This window comes from Nasonia vitripennis, assembly GCF_009193385.2.
Source record: "Nasonia vitripennis strain AsymCx chromosome 4 unlocalized genomic scaffold, Nvit_psr_1.1 chr4_random0009, whole genome shotgun sequence".
NCBI lineage: Eukaryota > Metazoa > Arthropoda > Insecta > Hymenoptera > Pteromalidae > Nasonia > Nasonia vitripennis.
In genome coordinates this window covers 52,799-70,773 of record NW_022279645.1, presented here as the reverse complement: position 1 = coordinate 70,773, position 17,975 = coordinate 52,799, and the positions used below count along the sequence as shown (strand labels likewise).

Sequence of the window (17,975 nt, the reverse complement as noted above, 5' to 3'; positions counted from 1 at the left end):
CTACTACGACAAAGCTTCAGAGCCTGTCGTAAATAACAACGATTTTATTTCACGCTTACCACTCATAGTAATCGACTGTTCGAAGCAGAACGAGTCATTGAAAAGTGTTCCAGTTGACGTTCGTCTTGAATTCGAATCTCGAGACAACTTTCCAGCTGGAACCTCAGCTTATTGCTTGATCTTACACGATCGCATAGTTCAGTATACCCTGTCAGCGGTGATATCAAGATACTCATAATAAAATGGAATACGCAGTGGACATACAGGGCTTTAAGAAACCAGGAAAAGACTTCGTCTTGAAGGAGCTGGCTATACTACCTCTCAAATCAGTTCGGTCGTTTGTGCTGGTGTCCCACGTAAGCGACCAATTTTACGAGTCGCGACTCGCCAAAACTACCAGTGGCACACTGTTGTTCTTACTGAACAGTCGTTACGGCGGCAGAACGGTTAAAACTACCAGACTTTACAGCAGAAACGACTGTGTTCTTTTCAGTGTAGACACCAAAAATTACGGAGCGCACCACCTAGACGTCGTCATCAGCCACCCTGTTCACCTAGACACTGCCCTCGAATGATCTTTACACCTAGACACAAAAAGCCACGGTGCACTCCACGTAGGTGTCGTCATCGGCCACCCTGTACACCTAGACGCCGTCCTCATATAATTTATTTACCTAGACATAAAAAACTACGAAGCTCACTACCTAGACCTCGTCATCGGCCACCCTGTACACCTAAACGCCGTCCTCATATAATTTATTTACCTAGACACCAAAAACTACGGAGCGCACCACCTAGACGTTGTCATCGGCCACTCTGTACACCTAGACGCCGTTCTCATATAATTTATTTACCTAGACATAAAAAACTTCGGAGCTTACTACCTAGATCTCGTCGTCGCGGCTACCCTGGCTACCGCGACCGCGCCACTTGATATTAAATAAAAAAAAAAATGAAATTACATCCGTAGTCCTGCTGGTCGGCATATGTGTGGTCACATAAGTAATCCCACTGGTCTGTATAAGTATGTGGGAAAGCAATATGTGCAGCTTAATTCACGGTATGAACACTATCTGTGTGTGGCCAACTTCACGGTCTGAACATGTTGGGCTGAAGAATCCCAAACGGATTTTAGCATTTTTGTTGAGACATGCTTGTTTATTGTAAAAAAAGCTGCTTTCTTGTCAATATTTCAATTGGAAATCATAGTTAAGCATACAAATATAATTACACGACAAAAAAATTTAGATACAATAATGTAAATATTTGTATTTATTGAATTGAAAATTTGAAAACCCAATATAGAAGTAAATAGTGTCGCGGTGACCGCAGGCTTCTCAAAATCGTCTTTTTGTACTTTTTGTAGGATTTCTTAAAATACCTTTTTCTGCGAAACCACAAGGGATGCCAGCTGTTACGTGGGATAATCGGTAAATGGGTGGTTGCAGCGTCCGAGGGTCAAGCTCAGGGACTTGAGGAAAGGTGCAAGAAAGTCTTAGCGTAGGTGCGGTTAAGTAGACTTTATTGTCTGATTGAGAGAGAGGAGTGACTGCTTGTGTGGCTCTCGCGGAACTCGTGTAGGAGGAAACGCTCAGGAGGAGCGCTTCCCACCGACTGTCGCGAACTGCCCGCGATCGGACAGTAAGTCTGGCGACTGCACATCCGCATGTAGTGATAAGGCGGGCGTAAGGTGTCATCCGCTCGGTTCGTACGAGCTCGCAATGCACTTTCGCTGTTACCATGCTGCGCTACACGTATGCATGCTAGTGTGCGTACGTGACACCATTCATCATATTAACCCAGGACATAACTACATTATCATGACAACACAATCAACAAAATGACTGACACCAATTTCCTCAAAAATACGTATAAAAATTCAATCGATACAATAAAAAAACATCGCGTTCGCAAAGAATAATCTTTTCTCCGTTGAATTCAGCAAATTGTGGAGTCGCGGAAAGCTAGTAGGTATCGGGAGAGCATGAGAGCTGAAGCGGTGGTGCCTAGCCGCACGAGGGACCGTTGCTACGCACGGGTGGGACTATACCGCTCGTTGCTATGATTAAGCGGCGTCATATTCCCGTAGCGTCACAGACGCCCTGAGCGTAGACTCATGTATGCTGCTTGCGTATATATAGACCTATACTCCGACTACATTTAAACGGTTTCCACTTCCTTTGGCCTTGTTTTCTTGATGCCTGACGGGCGACACGCGACTCTGCGTATTAAACCATAGCGAGTGTGTATAAAAGGCCTTGCACTGTATCAGTTTGGCAGTATACATCAATCGTTGCTCGCAGCAGAACATCCATGCGAGCAACAATAAACATCTCTGTGTGACGATCTCTCGTAAGTCTAGAACTTAACGATTTATAACAGTTATAACTAAACCTTCAATTGTGTATTTAACGTTTTACGTTTTAAAATTTTAGTACTACCCTGGACAACTGTGCTTGCATTCATTATGTGACAACGAATTTTTTTTCATTTGTTTTATCGGTATGACATGTTGGTAATTTATCAGTTCAAATTCGTTTATTCTAAGACTCAAGCTAGTGATTAGTGTACAATTTTGTAATTTTTAGATGCCTTGAAGAGGAAAGATATACTCTTTTGAAACGTCGACGCAATAAAGAAATAAAAAAAAAACTGCTCGTAGAGATTACTCTGTTTCTACAGTTTAAAAAAACAATGAGCATTAGAGTCTGTAATTACTATAGCATTTAAAGTTGTGAACAAGGAAAAGGTAAAGAGGAGTAGACGCGTAAGGGATAGATATAGGAGAGATGTGCCCAGTACGTATACCCTTAGCTATTTTGGGCATAACTTTCAAACGACGCGATAAATATTCGAATCCCACGTGTTCTCTAGTCCATTTTCTACAAGGAAATAGACGGGCGCCAGTCAAAGTCGCCAATAAATAAAGTTATCCACGCTAATGCAAAAAATGCAATTTACAAGATCTCGAAAACATACGCCCAGTATGGATAATTTCAACTATTTCGACTGTAACTATTTACCCTCAACAAAAATAAAAAAAATTTAATTGAATTTGGTCTTCAAATAACCCTCTATGATTAGGAATGGTCGCCGACTCAGTGGTTCCGTGCAATAGTTAATTCGCGATATCAATATAAAAAGTGCAATTTTCAATGCTCGTAAAATAACTTTGCACACTTTTGAAATCCACATTTTCTTAGTTTTATTATAACTTTTGCTTTGATTAATTTAAAATAACGGTACCGAAGTATGTTCATTAGACCACAAATATGTACGAAAAATCTGACCTATAGGTATCTATCTGTTATTGGGAGCTGGATACATGAAATTATCCATACTGGGCACATTTCGAGCGGCGACCGTCACGGCGGCGCGACAAACCGATCGTCACGAAAGCAGGGGCAGCTCTCTCCCCCTACCACGCACTCTTCGTCGCGCATATTAGCAAGCTCGCTCAGCTCACCCTACTGAAAAAAATCGCGCGATAATTTGCTTGATTAATTGATCGAACCTTTATCGACGCGATTAGTCACACAATTAATCGTGTGGCTAATCGCACAATTCATCTGAAATAAATTAATAGAAGTAAATTGTTTAAAATGCAAAATTATTAAGCGGGGTGGCCAATTTAGGTGTTACCATCCGGATTATAACACTTAGATTAGCACCCCGCTTAATAATTTTGCATTTCAAACAATTTTATTTTCGATGAATCGCGCGATTAGTCACGCGATTAATCGTGCGACTAATCGCGTCAAAATAGTTCGATAAATTAACGCGATTAATCGCACTATTCTTTCCACGATTAATCACGCGAATAATCGCACGATTAATCGCGCGATTTTTTTCAGTAGGGACAGCTTCCTTTACATATCAGCCACGCTTATTTACACATGCTGCAAGCGGCTATCGGGTTAGTGGGAGTCGAACCTGGATCTCCAGCATGTCAGTTGAACGCGCTGTCCATTCACCTAAACAGACGTCTTATGTGCAAAATTTTAGATCTGATATATCAACAACTTCCACGTGTGAGATAAAATTAATAGCAATCAGACGCAGAAAGGGCTTATTCAAAAAAAAGTACAGTGTACAACAATTTCCTTCCCTTGTTACACAATATACTATTTCCTTCTTGTGTAGAAAGATTTAGATGTTATGGAGTACTGATAGATTTGTCATTCCTGTCTGTGTAAAAGGGTTTTGAGCTATCTTTTCCTTTTAATATATGTAGCCCTCATTAAAAAAAAAGGATCGAAACAAATTAAATTTTATTGTATCATATTATAACGTTTTGCTTCTTTCAATCCGTATCAAACCATATAACAGTAAATCAAAATACACAGTAAACGATATGTTTCAATATGTATTCATAGAGCATTATTTCAATATAGTACACAATCTGTTTCTATGTTAATTATATGAACATGAATTGATACGGATTGGTATTTTTATTTCTTTAAACTTTTCATTACATGTTTAACCACGATCGCGACACGGAAGTGCCTTATAGTTTTGTCAGCAAAAAATATCTGAGATGCGATATCTAACGCAATTTTTGACCGATCGGGCTAAAATTTTGGGAGAAATCTCCTCTCGCACAAACTAGAAAACTAATTTTTTTTATCCCGATCCTCTACGTTTTTTTAAATGCGGGCACAATTTGTTTGATTTTTGCGTGCATTTTTGAATAAAAATTTTATTGTTACACGATTATCTCTGAGAGACTTTAATCCATTAAATAAATTGGAAATGCATTGTAATAGATAAAGTAATTTATCCATTACAATGCATTTCAATACGTTGCAATCCTTTTCTTTAACAAGGGACTACTTATGCACTCAACGAAAATGCATTTGAATTTGCCGCGAAGACTATAAAGTACATTTGCAGTCCCACTGCGAAGACTAGTATATTTCTCACTTCGTATACGTTCAATTCTCTGGCAACGAAACTATTCAAAATTTTCAAAAATTCCATACCATCTATTTAAGTATTCACTTCTATCGGCTGTCCGCAAGACAGCCACATTTTTATAGAGTTATTTTAACAATTTGTTTTTATCAAATACTTATTCATATTTATTTTTTGACATAAGTACAAACAAGTCGCTTATATTTATTTATCTATCAAATCAGAACATATTGGATTTTCTATTCTTTGGTTCTACTTTTGGTTTATTGATTGATGACTTTGTTCTTTTTATTTGCTTAATAAACTTAGGATAAAATCATTCGCGTTTTCCTTCTGAATTGCTCAACCTTGTTGAAAAATCTCATCTAACAATTTTTTTGTTCTTTACGCGTTTCAAACCATTCTTAGTTAATTGATGGCTTTTTTGACAAATTCAAACTAAAAAGTCCAACTTTTCAAAAATTGCGTAAGTTCGAATTTTTCAAAAAAGCCATCGATTGACTAAGAATGGTTTAAAACGCGTAAAGAACGAAAAAATGATTAGATGAGATTTGGGCGTGAGATCACAAGTGAGATTTTTCAATAGGGTCTATTATAATATTTCGCAAAAATTTAAGATTTATATTTCTAATAATATCTAAACTTACACCTTCAGTATATAAGCTCTGGAGGTTGAAGCATATCTAGTCGAATGACCTGAGAAAATGCTTACAGCTATAACCGCTTCTACTAAAGTCTGTTTCAACCATCTACTTACAGTCTGTGATCCTATTGACACAACCCTAGTAGCAATGTTCGCGACTTTACAGCCAGGTTTGAGCGAAAAATCACCATACTGGTCAGAGTTACCAACACGCGTATATGTGAGCTGTCACTCGCTGAACCGGCTGATCGCGAAGTTGATCGTGCACGCTCACAAAAAAAAGTATCGAACGCGTTCATTATTGCGCTTTCTTCACTGTGCATCGATTGTTTTTGAGTGTCCACGATTGAAAGGACTAGTGCAGTAAAGTGGAAGAATACGACGACAAGCGTAAGGCAATACAGACTATCTTTATCTGAGTTGTCACTCGCTGAACCCGCTGATCGCAAAGCTGATCGTGCACGCTCACGAAAAAAGAATCAAACTTTTGTTCTTGCGCTTTCTTCACTGTGCATCAAATGTTTCGAGTTCTACGATCAACACGACAAGCAGGGGCGTCTTTAGGGTTCATGTGGCCCTAGGCCCAGATCGCTTCGGGGCCCCCCATAATTTAATCCAAATTAATTTTTTCCAAGCTTGCGTGTAAACATAATATCTCTTGGAACTTTAAGTAAGTATATTTTAGTATTTTAGGCAAAAACTCACAAAAGACGAATTGTATTATTTTTTACAATGAAATTTTAACTGTATGAATAATATTTTCTACAAAAATAGATGTAAGTAAATAAAAAATATAAATTAAAAAAATTGAAAACTACTTACTATATATATAAAAGTACCTACTTATCATATATAAAAGTATTATTCATACAATTTGAAAAGTACGCATATTTTTATGAAATTGTAAAATTATCAATCAATGATTTACATATGTTTTTGTACAAAAATACGTTTAACTGAAATTTCGAATTTAAATATTCCCGCTCAAATCACGTGACTGCGCACAGCGCGGGCGGCGTTTATCTCTAGCGGTAGAGTTTTTTAAACAAGTCGTCACTTGTTTGTTTACTTTCGTCTAAGTTCAATAGCAGGCTTTGTCTTGCTCTCAGTTGACTGGCTAACGGCAACGGATTTCGGTCTCGTTTTTTTCATGGTTTGTTCTTGTGCACGCGATATAAGTTTTTTTATTGCATATTTTGTTTGTGTAATAAGTAAGATATTCGCATTTTTCGTTTATTTATTCGTGCAGATGCGTAGTGTTTAAAATGAATCGATATATAAGTGGTGCAAAGAAAAGACATATAGCAGATGAAAAGAAAGCTTTTGCGTCAAAATTGCCAAAAATATCTTCTTTTTTAAAATCCGATAAAGAAGATGTTGCATCTACCTCAGCTGCGATAAGTGAAATTCAAGATAGTGAATTACCTATTGAGAATGATTTAAACAAAGGTACCTCAGAATGTGCTAATGCAGACAGGAATGATAAACACTGAAAGTACGTCGACATCATCACAAGCAAACAAATGCCACGAATCATTATCTACCGGTAAAATATAATATATCTAATATCAATTATTTCTATAGGATACATTGAACATTAAATATAAAATATCAAAACGATTATTTTGTTAAATAGATACTGCACACCCGACAGTCTCTACGAATCCAGCACTTTGGCACATTGATGAGAATTTAATATCGTATTGCGTTCAAAAAGGGCCAACAGTAGAAACAAGTGCAGTAGAAACAAAGATTCTAATTTCAAAAAGTCTAGTAGGATTTACGAAGAAGCACGCGAACTTTTCACAAATCTTTGTTTGATTGCAAATTGAAAAATGGCGAAATAGTCGATCGCGAGTGGTTGTTGTATTCACCTTCAACAGGCAAAGTATACTGTTTTGTTTGCAGATTATTTTCGCCCCAACATAGTAAATTTAGCTTATATGGTTTTGACGACTGGAAAAATCATAAACGGATTCAAGAGCATGCCGAAGGTTATGATCATAAGACACCTTTAATTACTTACAGCAAACGTAGAAGTCTTAAGGGTCGCATTGACGACAGATTGATTCAAGAACTTGATAAAGAATGTAATTATTGGAAAGATCTATTACGACGTTTAATCACAGTAGTAAAGTTTATCGCAAGTAGAGGCCTGCCTTTTCGAGGTGCAAACCAAAAAATAGGATCGTCAAAAAATGGCAATTATTTAGGTATTATTGAATTAATAAGTGAATATGATCCTTTCCTCAAAACTCATTTTCAATTATATGGCAATAAAGGTAGCGGCGTAACCTCATATTTATCTGCAAATGTTTGTGAAGAAATAATCGAATTAATGGGTAAAAGAGTATTTCAATTCACCATCGATGAATTAAAAACGGCAAAATACTATTCAATTTCCGTAGACTCGACTCCAGATGTTTCGCATGAATATCAACTTACATTTATCGTACGATATGTGATTAACGATGGTCCCATTGAAAGATTTTTGAAATTTATTCCGATCGAAGCACACGGCGCCGAATACTTATCAAATGTCGTTATCGATTTTATAAACGAAAATAAAATAAATGAATGATTGCAGAAGGCAATCTTACGATAACGCTGCAAACATGTCAGGTGCTTATTCTGGTTTGCAAGCTAGGTTAAAGGAAGACAATAAATATGCTGAATACATACCATGTGCTGGTCACTCTTTAAATTTAGTAGGCGTTAAAGCTGCTGAATGTACATTACAAATTATTCAGTTTTTTAGTTTAGTACAAAAGTTGTATACATATTTTTCTACATCAACGTTTCGGTGTAAACAATTAGTAAACGCTCTTGAATCTCATAAGAAAGTCGTTAAATCATTATCATATACGAGATGGTCAGCTCGAAATGATGCTATTGACGCTTTACACGATGGCCATGATTATTAAAGCGCTGGATCTAATTTCAAACATCGAATTGCAATCAAGTGACACGCGTCTTGAAGCCTTAAGTTTACAGGAAAAATTGTTAAAATTCGAGAATGTTTTTTTACTGATCGTTTGGAAAGATATTCTCACTAATATACATTCGACTAATTTGTCATTACAAAAAGAGAGCATTAGTTTATCTGTGGTTGTAAATTTACTCAACTCATTAGAAAAATATTTAATAGATTTAAGAGACAAATTCAATGAGTTTTTGGATAAAACCAAAATATTTCTTGGCGTTGAAGAGATTTCTAAAAATGAGCAGAGATCACGAACGAGAAGTGTCAAGATAACTAGATTTGAAGGGGTCGCTACTGATACTACTTTTAGTGAAGAAGATAAATTAAAAATTAACATTTTTTATCCAATAATAGATTCTCTCTGCTCTAACATAAGACAGCGAAAAGAAGCTTATGATAAAGTTCACGCAAATTTCAGTTTTTTTACTACATTGCACAAAATGAATAATGAAATAATTCAAGAAAATTGCGAAAATCTTGCAAAAAACTATGATTTCGATATATCAGCAGAAAGTTTAGTTTTAGAATGTTACAATTTAAGCATTACATACACGAAACAAGAGAGGAACAAATTTTATCAATTTCAGATCTATTTAAATTAATAAAAACAGATTGTATAGCATCTACATTTCCAAATATTGAAATATGTTTCCGTATTTTTTTATGTATGATGGTAACAAACTGCAGTGGAGAAAGATCATTTTCAAGTCTTAAATATATAAAAAATGACTTTAGAAACACGATGTTACAGGATAGGCTTAACTATCTATCAATAATGTATATAGAATCGGATGTATTAAATTGTATTTCATTTGATGATTTAATCTGCGATTTTGCAAGTAAAAAAGCAAGAGAAAAATGTAGCTTTCATAGCGATGTCATTTTATCTATAATAAATTACCTATTATTATAGTGTAATTACATTCTATTATTTCATGTTTTTGTTTAGATATTATTTAATAGTATTTACGTTTTATTTGGCTTCGTGAGGCAGGAGGGTTCTTGGGTTATTGGATTTTTGTTTAAATATTATTTAATAGTATTTACGTTTTGTTTGGGTTCGTGGGGTAGGAGGGTTATTGGGTTATTGGGTTAATTCTTGGATTTGGAGGCCCTAGGCCTGGGCCTCCTAGGCCTCTGTACAAAGACGCCCCTGACGACAAGTGCAGAAAAGTAGAAGAAGACGACGACAAACGTAAGCCCATACAGAGGTCCCAGTGAGTAAAAAATAAATGTAATTTTGTATTGTGAAAGGATCATAGAACCAACTTAGATTTTACCCAAATAGTTCATTATTTGTTATATATAGTGTTAGACATTAGACATTAGATTATTCGACATGTCAAAGTCATCGCAATCCAAAACTGCTAAAACAGTACCACGCATCTACTCCTACAATCCAGCATGGGAGAAAGAATCCTGGGGTAAGAATCTAAGGGTAAGAATGATTAGAAAACGATTTCCATCTTACATTATATATAATCGTATTTTACGTCACTAGAGAGGTAAAGAATCGGCGAGTTGGCAGATTCTCGCTTTCGGCTCGGTCAGCATTTTACATGTGTTATTGGGAAGCCGTTTTACCTCCCGTGGGTGGTATACTGTGCGTGTTCCGAAACTCGGGCGCCCGAGTTTTTTGTCTCTCTCAAAAACACGCGTGTTTTGGAACGGCTTTGGCCTTTGCACATGGGCGTCCGAATTTCGGACTACACTGACTATTTTTTACAACCACTTTCGGCGTTGTGAAAATTCTTTTTCATAAAACGGGTTCAAATCTATGCATGGATTTATCTATATGACTTATTTTATACACAGGTTGGCTAGTTAAGAACAGAGATTCGCATTCGGACACGAAAGCGTATTGCAAATTTTATGCGCGAAACATCTTCGCTCTCACATCACGGACTTGAAGGCTCTTTTTTTAAGCTTGTTTTAAGCTTTAATTCCACGGGTGCCATGTTGCCAAGTCTTATAATAAGTGGCGATTTATGGCGAATCTTTAAGATTAAAGATTTAAGAAAAGCAAAAAGTCCGATCGAAATTTTTTTTCGGTAGAACGATTCATTAAACTTAACACTACGGCGCTACAGACTCGGGTTTTTTATTTGCAAACTTTAATCAAAAAGTTTTATGTAATAAAAAAACAGTGTTTTTTAGGACGACATATCCCCTTAATCTTATGCCATCTGCATTGTATTGAAGCCAGATTAGAAGTGTTATTATCCTGTATGATAACCTGAAAAGGTTATGCACATGCAAAGTGCTATGTATGTATATGAGCAAAAGTGGCCAGTTCTCATCATGATGGCAACTGGCTATCGCATAACGACCAGGCCAGCCAAACGGGTGAAAACTCTACCAGGGAAACTGTTTCTTTAATGCAAGAAATAAATAAATCTTATTTTTTTTCAATGACTTAGTTTTATCTAGGTATAATTGCATACACATAAATACATGTATTTCAGGTTTTTCGGTAAACTTTGGCAATTTTATAATAGGTTGTTATCGAAATCTTAAACACCTCTGTTAAGAGAATACCTATTCTATTAGAAAAGGCATGAATATCCCCTATTTTAATTTTTACCATAGTTTGCACTCTTTGGTAAAAAAAAAAGGTACTAGATCCTCTCTTAAAAAAGTGATGACCGGATGTTGTGAAGCATATAAATGAAGTTAGCGCTAAACATGATTGGTCGACAGATGTATATATTCGGTTTAGATGGCGCCAACATTTAAAATTCAATATTTGAATTTGAATGGTAAAGATCAGTTTGATCAAAAACAATTGTGTTTAGTTTTATATTAAATTTTGAGATTAACTTTGTAACAATTAATTATATGCCATAAAATAAATAGCAAATATTTAACCTCAAAAATTGAAGAGCACATATCCTACATTGTATTGGGTGATATATGATTTATAAAAAGAATACAAAATTAACCAGATACGTACATGTATCACATAGAGTATGGAAAATGTTCTCGTTTAAGTGCTTTTTAAAATGTAAAAAAAGAATTAATGTGATTATTATGAGGGTACCAATCAAGTAATAACTTAATTTTCAAAATTCCATCAAATTGTGACTACCTTGCTTTTGGAATTCCATCCCATGCAAAATCAAGAATCTTGAAACATTCTCATTTGAGTTTAGATGTAAGGATAGGCTCTCTATATACTAATAGCATGTTATAATTGTTTTTGTTTGATAATGAAGTACTGTATTTTACATATTATTTCTGTTGTACACACTACAGCGAAACGCTGCTCATGTGTTATATAATTTGTAAAGTTTAATACAAAAATTAATATATAAATATTGTGTATTATGCGCCAAAGCCACTATCAAATTGTTTACTGTGTACCATGTCTGGCACTTAGTTTAGGACATCTTGATACTACCTTTTCTTAAGGGGGCACACCACCTTTGAAATTAAAATCAAAAATTTTCATTAAAAATTTATAAATACTTGTATAAATGAACCAAATTTTTATTACTATTCTTAGACATAATTACCTTTATTTTGATGGTTTTAGACCTTCCATATACCTCTATAATATCTACGTATAGTAGGGAGTCCATAATTCACTTACCGTAAGATTCCAAAGGAACAAATGGCCCAAATGAACTCAAACTCTAGGATATTATTTAAAAGTACATTAGTTATGGTATGAATGATGGGTTTTGGTTTAAATTTCATAGAAAAAAAGTTACATGATAGTTATATTAAAATTAATCAAAAATTGATAAAAAAAACCAGTAATATGCTTATAAAACTTTTTCCTTTTCCTTTTTCCGTTCCTTTGGAATCTTATGGTAAGTGAATTATGGACTCCCTACTATATGTAGGTATTATAGAGGTATATAAAAGGTCTAAAACCATCAAAATAAAGGTAATTATGTCTAAGAATAGTAATAAAAATTTGGTTCATTTATATAAGTATTTATAAATTTTTAATGAAAAATTTTGATTTTAATTTCAAAGGTGGTGTGCCCCCTTCACCGTGAATGACATACCATATACAGTTTAAAGAATATACACCCAATGGAGTAAAAAGGAAACATGGTAGGCCATCCTGGAAATAAGGGATATGGACTGGGAAGCTATGAAAGAAGAGGTGAGAGCAGCAATAGGAGGAGCCTTCAGGAAGCCAGACAATGGCAGGAGGCCTAACATAGGAGGCTTTAGAATGGTCAGTGATACTGGGCGAGAGAAAGGCAGAGAAGCTCCTAGAGCTAGGACACATTAGCGTGGGCCTTGTAAGTTGCAGGATCAGAAAGCGTGTAAAGGTAGTGTGGTGCCACAAGTGCCCAGACTTCAGACACTGGAAGGATGAGTGCAATGGAGCAGATAGGTCTACCCTCTGCTAGATGGAACCAAGCTGCTTCCTCTGCAAAGAGAATGGACAAAGGGAAAAGAGCTATAAACATGTAGCTGGCTCCAGCAGCTGCATTGTATTCAGGCGCGTCCTGGATAGGGCAAAGAAAAAGGAAAAAAGAGCCTTAAAGATGGCAATAGTAGGCGAAGTGCTGGATGTAACAGCATCGAGAGCATAGCAACAAGAAGACGGGTTTGATGCAGAGAGAAGAAGATGAGTTTGAGCCTGAACCCCTAATCACTTCGGTGGATGGGGGACGTATTGAAATGTCAAACCTCAAAGAAGAAGCCAACTAGGCTAATTAAAGGGCCCCATGGAAGGATTGTTTAACAATAGTGCCTGTGGGGTTACGATGTCAGGGGGCCATCACTTGTGCAGAGCTTGCTCTGCTTATGCCACATAAAAAAAAACACCCAATGGAGTGTATATTTAGCTGATTTATCATGCATAAAGCAATTGACGAATAATGAAAATATTACCAATAAAAATAACTTACTCTATTTCTATACTTGTTATCAGTATTTTTGAATTCTCCAAAAATAGCTTCTTCAAGTTCTTCAGCTAGTTCTTCAGGACTAGCACAACCATCTATAGTGTTGCCCTCAACTTGTAAAGCAGATGCTAATAATTCTCTACATTTTAATCGTACTGCATCTGTTGTAGTAGAAGATGGGAATGAAGAATGTTTCTTATTAAGATCTTTATTAACCTTATCATTTGTCTTAGTATCTCTACTATCAGATACATCTTTTTCTTTCTTTAATTCAGATTCTTCTTTACTTTTTTCTGATTTTTCATCTTTTTTTTTATTATTTGAAGATGTATTTCCATCCTTGGTATCCTTATGAGTACCTTTAGAATAAGAAAAAAAAATTACATACTTAAAAAAAATCAACTTAATATTAATATTAAGCATTATCTTTAGTTAATACCAGATAAAAATTTTTTCCAATTCTTTATTAATGTTTTTGAAAGTGATATAACTTCTTCATCTTTGCTAGATTTTCTCAAAGCATTAACTGTCATCCCAATACGTGTTTTTTGAAGTAATTCTAAATTTACTGGCAACTTTTGTAAGGTTTTTAGTAACTCTAACGCTTGTTCTTGCCCCTAAAATAAATTGCTTGTTTAATCCATATTGTATATATTGATTTGATTATTAAATAAGTTAATACCGTTCCATCACCACTAGACATTTTATTTAATTTTTTTTGAATACGCCAAACATCTTCTTCAGCATTCATTTTTTATTTGAAACCAATGTTTGTATAACAAAAAAAAAGTATATTGAGATAATGATAAAATTAAAATTCAATTTTGTAGATTAGATTATTATTGCAAGTAAATAACATTAAAAAACAATTTTTTCGAAATATTTAAACGTTATAAACTGATTTGTAGCTGTTACATGCTACAAGGTTTTTGTCCAATAATTTTATTATCTATATCTATTGCCTTTTTTATCAAAGAAATCTAATTTAACGAGTAAGATAACATGATCTCGTATTTACAGTGTATAATATATTATATATTATATGATATATTATTTTATTATGATATAAAAATAACAAAAAGGTGATAGCAAATAGTAACAATTTAAATATTTGACAATGATTGATTTTAATTAGGTTACGGACCGTTCCATCCATCCATCTATAAAACGGCGATTGCGGTTAGTTTAGTATCGAATTGAAACCAAACATGAGCCAAATCAGAGAATTATTCGGAACGCCAAACTCCGCTTGAGGGCGCTGTTGTCATGGCTCTGTGACGTAAGCCGTAATCATGTGATCACGTGATTGAATATAAGCAAGTAATTCAAATTTTTATTAATAAAATCGAGTATATTTTATATACATCTTATAAAATCATTTAGAGAAAGTACAAAAGCATTTCTATATTCTTGATCACTCAGCCGTTAGGAAAACATAATATAAATCTTAGAAGTAGTGAATGAAAGACGCCATTGTGCGAATATCAGCTCTCAGTTTTTATGCATCATAAAAACTGAGGACTGATAGCTAGGGTAGTCAACAGGTTTGCGCAAAGTGGGTCATTATGTATTTATGTGTTCGCCCGCTTTCCGAATTTTCTACCACCACCCGAAAGGAAATAATAACCGTACATTTGCAATACATTTCAGTACGTAACTGTTAAAATGCTGTACATTCGCGTACGTTTTGAGTGGAATTCGGACATTTTTTACACAATTGTACATTTTCGTACGTGAACGTACGTGAATGTACGTGGATATATGTCGTTGTACAGTAAAAAGGATTTAGATCAGCATGTACGGCAAAATATGCAAACGTACGGGAACGTACGCGACCGTACGTAGATGTAGGTAAATGTATATTATTGAAAAATTATACGGTAAACAGTACATGTATTATAATATTCACTTATATTATTACATTTAAACTATTCAGTTGATAAATGGCTAATAGTACATTTCATTTTGAAAATAAAAAATGATTGTTACTAAGAAAAGTGTAACAATCGTATTACGCAGTAAATTGTTTATAGACTAATGGTATATCAGCAATTACTATTACTTTATCAAAAACATTATATTTCAGACAATACAAGAAATATACCCTAGTGGAAATGAATTTTGTGACAAAGTGTGCCAAAGTGTGCCATAACGTGACATATCGTGCCATATTGAGCCATTATAATTTAATTGATTTATGTAAAATTGTACACGTAAAAGTTCTAAATTATTATATAAAATTTGATGTAAAATTCGGTGTAAATATTTTTAACAAAGTATTATTATTAAAAAATGTTGTAATATACCAGAGAGGTAGTTAAATGTAAAATTTCATAAAAATTATGCACTAAGTTTTTTTTTATGAAAATATACAATTAAAATAGAAATCTAAATTAAATTGATAAGTTTTTGTGGGAAATTTGAATTTAAATCTATCAATAATTTTGTGTTTATATTGTAATATCAATTTTTTCAAAGTATATGGAACTATGTATATCTTTCAAAGTATATGGAAAAAATGTTAAAAAATGTACAAAGTTATTTGGAATAATAATAAAGACATATTAAATATTTAAATTATAATTTATTTTTTAGAACCAAGTTTTAAGCAACGTTTTCGAGGAGTTGCAAAGATTGCAGGACAATCTTCGCCAACAAGGAGAAACGTTGCGTGAATTGCAGAAAAATAATCGAGGTGAATTATTGAATTATTATTTTATATTAATTAAACTTTAGTATTTCAAATAAAGAATTGAAAATAATAAAAAATTATTAAAAATGATTGCAGGTAATAATAGAGGAAACAATAATCGAAAGGAGGAAATGGCAGAGGAAGAGGCAGAGGAAGAGGCAAGGGAAGAGGAGGAATTTTTATATATCACTATTACAATAAACAACAATAATAATATAACTTGTAACTTATAACTATATGTATTTAAATAAAAAATAAAAATAAAAAAAATATTATGACTGAGTTTTACATGAAAAAATGTATTTTTGAGTACACTAGCAAGTTTAGATGCGCTCCGCGCGTTTCTTTTTTAATATATACGCAGAATGCGGTTATCTTCAAAAATGGTAAAAAATATTTTTTTAGATCCATATGTTGAATACTAAGCATTCTACAAAAAAAGTTAAATTAAGAAGTTGTAGATCTTTGAAAAATACAACTATTTTCTATTGACAAATCAATTATTTATCGTAATACTTTGCGGCTCTACGTTTTACATGAAAATGTTGAAGATAAAAATTGTAGTTATTCTTAAACCACGGCTTTTTACGGTGACAAACTTGCTTACTTTCTATTTATCATTTTCTTTATTTAGTTTCAATTTGTTAGTTCGCAATGGCCAGTGCAATTGTAGAAATTTTTGAGTTAATGAAATAATTCAATAGGGGAAGTAGAGCATTTGAAGAAGATTGCAGTATCTTAAATTCTAATTATATTCTATTATGTGGGCTTTGTAGTACTTCAATGTTCAAAATGTGTGAGTGGATAAATAGTTTGATTTGTGATTAAACTCTAGTTCGTTAACTAATTACCCACATGAAATAAATATTCAAATCACCACTAATAATGGTAACAGCAAGACTCTGAAAACTCATTATAGTTGTCATGCAGGAAATTCTGGGCAGTGCAATTGTAGGTGTTTTTTTACTTCTAAATCGGTAAGTAAATGGGAAATTGATGCATTTTATTGAAATTTTTAAAGCAATTTATCTATATTATTAGGAGAAACAAAAGATTCAATTGAACAGTTGGGTTGCGCTGATTTATGACAACAGTGGGGACAGATTAAACAATTAGTTTATCGGTTAAGGTACCTACATTGTTGATTGTTCTGGTATAAATCTCAGTACTTCTAAATTCTACCGCTAGGTGTGCCTCTTTAGGCCCATATAGTATATTCAATATATATATAGTGTATTTGAGGGCAAAAAATTTGTTCGAAAAAGTATGAAGTGATATATAAAGTTATTTTGAAAATTTAGTATAGGCCTTGTGTAGAATACAGTATATTCAGTATATATAGTGAATCAGAGCGCAAAAAATTCGTTTAGAAAAGTATGAAGTGTAATATGAGGTTTTTTAAAAAATTTAGGCTAGGCGTAGTGTAGGATATAGTATATTCAGTGTATGTAGTGAATTAGAGCGCAAAAAGTACGTTTAGAAAAGTATGAAATGTAATATGAGGTTTTTTAAAAAATTTAGGCTAGGCGTAGAGTAGAATATAGTATATTCAATATATATTGTGAGTTTGAGTGCAAAAAATTTGTTCGAAAAAGTATGAAGTGGTATATAAAGTTATTTCGAAAATTTAGTATAGGCCTTGTGTAGAATACAGTATATTCAGTATATATAGTGTATTTGAGCGCAAAAAGTTCGTTTAAAAAGTAGGAAGTGTAATATAGGTTTTTTAAGAAATTTAGGATAGGCGTAGCGTAGAATATAGTATATTCGATATATAGTGAGTGTGAGCGCAAAAAGTTCGTTTAGATAAGTATGAATTGTAATATAGGTTTTTTAAGAAATTTAGGCTAGGCGTAGCGTAGAATATAGTAT

At 33.9% G+C, this 17,975-nt stretch overlaps 1 protein-coding gene and 1 long non-coding RNA gene across 3 annotated transcripts in view; one reads left to right on the top strand and one right to left on the bottom strand.

The window, feature by feature from the left end:
• The window catches only part of LOC100115830 (transcription elongation factor S-II), a 63,484-nt gene extending 48,868 nt beyond the window's left edge, over window positions 1–14,616 (bottom strand). The window contains exons 1-3 of one of the 2 annotated variants that reach the window (XM_016987228.3): window positions 14,105–14,616; window positions 13,851–14,028; window positions 13,415–13,770 (exon numbers count right to left, since the gene is read on the bottom strand). In XM_016987228.3, coding sequence (XP_016842717.1) covers window positions 13,415–13,770; window positions 13,851–13,944 — 450 coding nt within the window. In that variant the 5' untranslated portion in view covers window positions 13,945–14,028; window positions 14,105–14,616. Of the gene's footprint in view, window positions 1–13,414; window positions 13,771–13,850; window positions 14,029–14,093 lie in introns of both variants that reach the window. The other variant, XM_001600754.6, reaches the window with a different exon arrangement.
• Window positions 14,547–16,401, top strand: LOC116417360. The gene is made up of 3 exons (XR_004227641.2): window positions 14,547–14,731; window positions 16,007–16,106; window positions 16,200–16,401. It is a non-coding gene; the product is annotated as an uncharacterized LOC116417360 (long non-coding RNA).
• Window positions 16,402–17,975: the final 1,574 nt, after the last annotated feature.